The 3,275-nt window shown below is 41.8% G+C and overlaps 1 protein-coding gene across 1 annotated transcript in view; it reads left to right on the top strand.

Annotated features, from left to right (window-relative positions):
- The window catches only part of si:ch211-218o21.4 (actin-associated protein FAM107A), an 11,993-nt gene extending 9,770 nt beyond the window's left edge, over positions 1-2,223 (top strand). Inside the window, exon 5 of the mRNA XM_035667160.1 lies at positions 945-2,223. Coding sequence (XP_035523053.1) covers positions 945-1,094 — 150 coding nt within the window. The 3' untranslated portion in view covers positions 1,095-2,223. The remainder of the gene's footprint in view (positions 1-944) is intronic.
- Positions 2,224-3,275: the final 1,052 nt, after the last annotated feature.

The following is a 3,275-nucleotide window of genomic DNA, read 5'->3' as shown; positions in this document are numbered from 1 at the left end:
ACAAGACAGTTAAATCACAATACAAATATGTAAAGATTCAGATAAAAAATGAATCTCTTTTTAAACAGCAGAAGGCGCTTTCTACTTTTGACTTCTTTTGTCCAATGTCCTATGTCATAGTCCCAAAGTGTCTGTATTTGATAACCTGTGAATAAGACTCAACAACCAACTAACTTTCTTGGCTCTGATTGGTTGTTTTCGTTCAGACCCGGTGGATTCTAGCAAATGCCATTAGGAGCACTAGGAGGAGCCAGAGGATTATCTGTCTCCTGTTTTACAGTCAGGATATAGTGAAAGTTTATATAAGTAGAATTATAACAGTATATACAGTATATACAGTAGTGCATTTCAAATGCAAATCCAAATACAGAAATAGAACGCAATAATACAAAATGAATACAGGAAATATAGGAAAACGAAATGTTTATTACAGACATGGCATGTGACTGTGTATTTTTTGGGGGCTTTTTAATGTTTAATTAAAGATATTTAAACATGTAAAAACAATGAAATTGCCTATTAATACAGGCAAACACTGCTATAATACAAATTTACAGAAGAGTGCTGTTATTATCCTAACCCTAACTGTAATTAAAGTCACCATCTGTGAAATTACAGTGATTATTGCTGCTTTCAGTGGTGAAACTATATTATGACAGTTTACCATTGCACTTGCATTTTACCATTATACACTGATAAAAAAACATTTAATCAGTGTTTTTTGTTGTGAAAACATCTGTATTTTATTAAATTAAAAAAGATAAATATAATAAAATAATATTAAAAAAATAGAAAACTTTTTTTAAATAAACAGGAAAAAACCTGTACATTTACAGATTGTGTACATCTTTCTGTTCGCATTATGTTTCTCAAATCATACATTTTGCCCTCATCTTGAAATAACAGTTTCTGCCATCTTTACATGCTGTTCTTTTCTCTTGCAGAGGGAGAAGGAACAGGAGGAGAAGGTACGAGAGGAGGCCCAGTTGATGGAGTTTGTTAGAGTCCGACAGAACCTGAGAAAGATCCATTCAGCCATCCAGAGCCAGGCTGCAAACTCCTTAAGTACAACAGAAGAACAATTTTTAAAATGAACTCATAATTTAAAACCTACTGCCCTTCACTTCAAGTAATGAGGTGCATGCTGAAAGATAATTAGTATTATAGTTCAATGATAGAGATTTTTTTTAAATAGACACAAATTCACAGATACTTATTTAAGCAGTATTCTTTTATAGCAATGTGTAAATTTAATCTGCATGTTTATAGCCAATACAACATATCACTATATCCTGACAGCAGTACATGAGGCAGATAATCTGTGAAATAATCAGGTTCCTCTGGCTCCTCCTAGTGCACCTAATGGCATTTGCAAGAATCTACTGAGCCTGAATGAAAATCAGATCAGAGCTCAAAATGATTCCTGGACAGATTATCTGTCTCATGTACTACTGTCAGGAAATTGAGAAAATTTCAGCAAATATGACAAAAAGGTATTTTTATATAAGGTTACCTACTGCAGCTTTAACCAATTGGGCAGTTCAGGGTTAGGGTTAAGGTTACTGTGGGCAAATGAAAACCAAGAAAAATATAATGCTGCAGCAGGCACAGGTTTGGAGATGTGACCATGCTGACCAGAACAGTGCAGAAGAAAGAGGTAATTTAGGGACTGAAGATTTGGAGAAACATAAACCAAATGGAGACTGATGCCCTGGCTGTTTGTTTGCAGTGCACTGGGAGAAATGTATTCTAATTGGAGGAGTTCTGCACAGGTTAAAAAACTGTTTTCCTGCTGTATCTGTATATTTGTTAAGAAAGTGAATTGTCCTAGTTTGATCCATTCATACTTTTTATCATTTATCAGAGAAATGAGCTTTGTTGGAAGTAGATATTTTCTCCATAAATCTCCCCTTTCTACTGAATGCCTGCTTTGATAATCCATTAAACATCAACGGTTAAAAAGTAACTCATACTCTAAGTACTTTTTGAGAAGAATACTTTGAAACAATTACCCACATTGGTTTGGTTGAAAAAAAAAAAACGTAAAAGTACAAAGACTGTGGAAAGACGTTTTGGTGAGTTTTATTTTTTTTTCTGTTGCATTGTTTTGGCTTGAGATGCTGGTGCTCTGGTGAAATCCAGTGGTTATTTCATACAGTGCATCTGGGAAGTATTCACAGTGCTTTTTTTTATTAAAAATAAAAAACGAAAAATTCACATGTACTTAAGTATTCCACAAAAGCGTTTACCAAAGACAACTTCAAACTGATTCATCTTACTGGAGTTATCTACAACTTTGGTGGGGGGGGGGGGGTTACACACAGCAAAAAGGCCACAGGTCACATTGGAAACCCTCGGTAGTCGCTGCAGTAAGTACTCAGCCTTGGTACAGCAAGGCCGACTGTTTAATGAAAAAAACATGGTGGCCCTCGAGAGACTAGCAAACATGTAATCCACATTTCTCTCTGTCCTCCGCTGTCTGTCACCTAGAGGTTTGTATACAGGGCCCACTTAACAAGGCTCGCCCCCTCTACCAATGAGCCTCAACTCCAAGGGGTGTGTCCAGAAAGGTAGGCTGGGTGGGCCTGGGCTGGGCCCTGGGGTGGGGTGGCACAGGGCGGAGCTAGAGGGTGGCTCGGTAGCCACCCACTGGCCACGCTCCGTTGAACCTTGACTTGGACACCTCGGAGTCGCCACCAGCCAGTTGTTTCACATCACCTGCGCGCCTCCTTCACCATCGCACCCTCAATTCAAAAATCGGCAACTGAATTTCATCTTCTGGATGTATTTCTACAACTTGGTGGCGCGCCGGCGGTGCGCGGCGACGGCGCGCGGCGGCGCGGCGGCGCGCGCGCGCCGCTTCGCGACACACAGGCAAGGCCACAGGTCAGCCATCGCGCGCCCTTCGACTCGCTGCACGTACAGCGGTACTCAGCCTTGGTACCCGAAGGCTACTGTATTAATGATACAAAAACATTGGCCGCCACCTGGAACTAGCCACACAGTCCTCGCTCACATTCTCTCGTCGCCCCCGCCGCCCTTCACGACCCGCCGCGCGGCACTACCTCCCCCGGTCGTACCCAAACTCGAGGCGCGCCCTCAAACTCCAAAGGGTGGTGTCCAGAAGGTAGCCGCCAAATGGGGGGCCTGGGCTTGGCCTGGGGTGGGGTGGAAGGGGTCTCGGAGTTAGAGGCGGTGTCTGGGCTAGACTTGGCCACCTCTGGAACACCTGATGGACACCTCGGTGCCCACCCCAGTTGTTTACAGGTCACCTG

This window comes from Morone saxatilis, unplaced genomic scaffold (genome assembly GCF_004916995.1).
Source record: "Morone saxatilis isolate NCDOM2014 unplaced genomic scaffold, NCSU_SB_2.0 Contig20, whole genome shotgun sequence".
Taxonomy (NCBI): domain Eukaryota; kingdom Metazoa; phylum Chordata; class Actinopteri; family Moronidae; genus Morone; species Morone saxatilis.
This window is presented reverse-complemented; position numbering and strand designations above follow the sequence as displayed.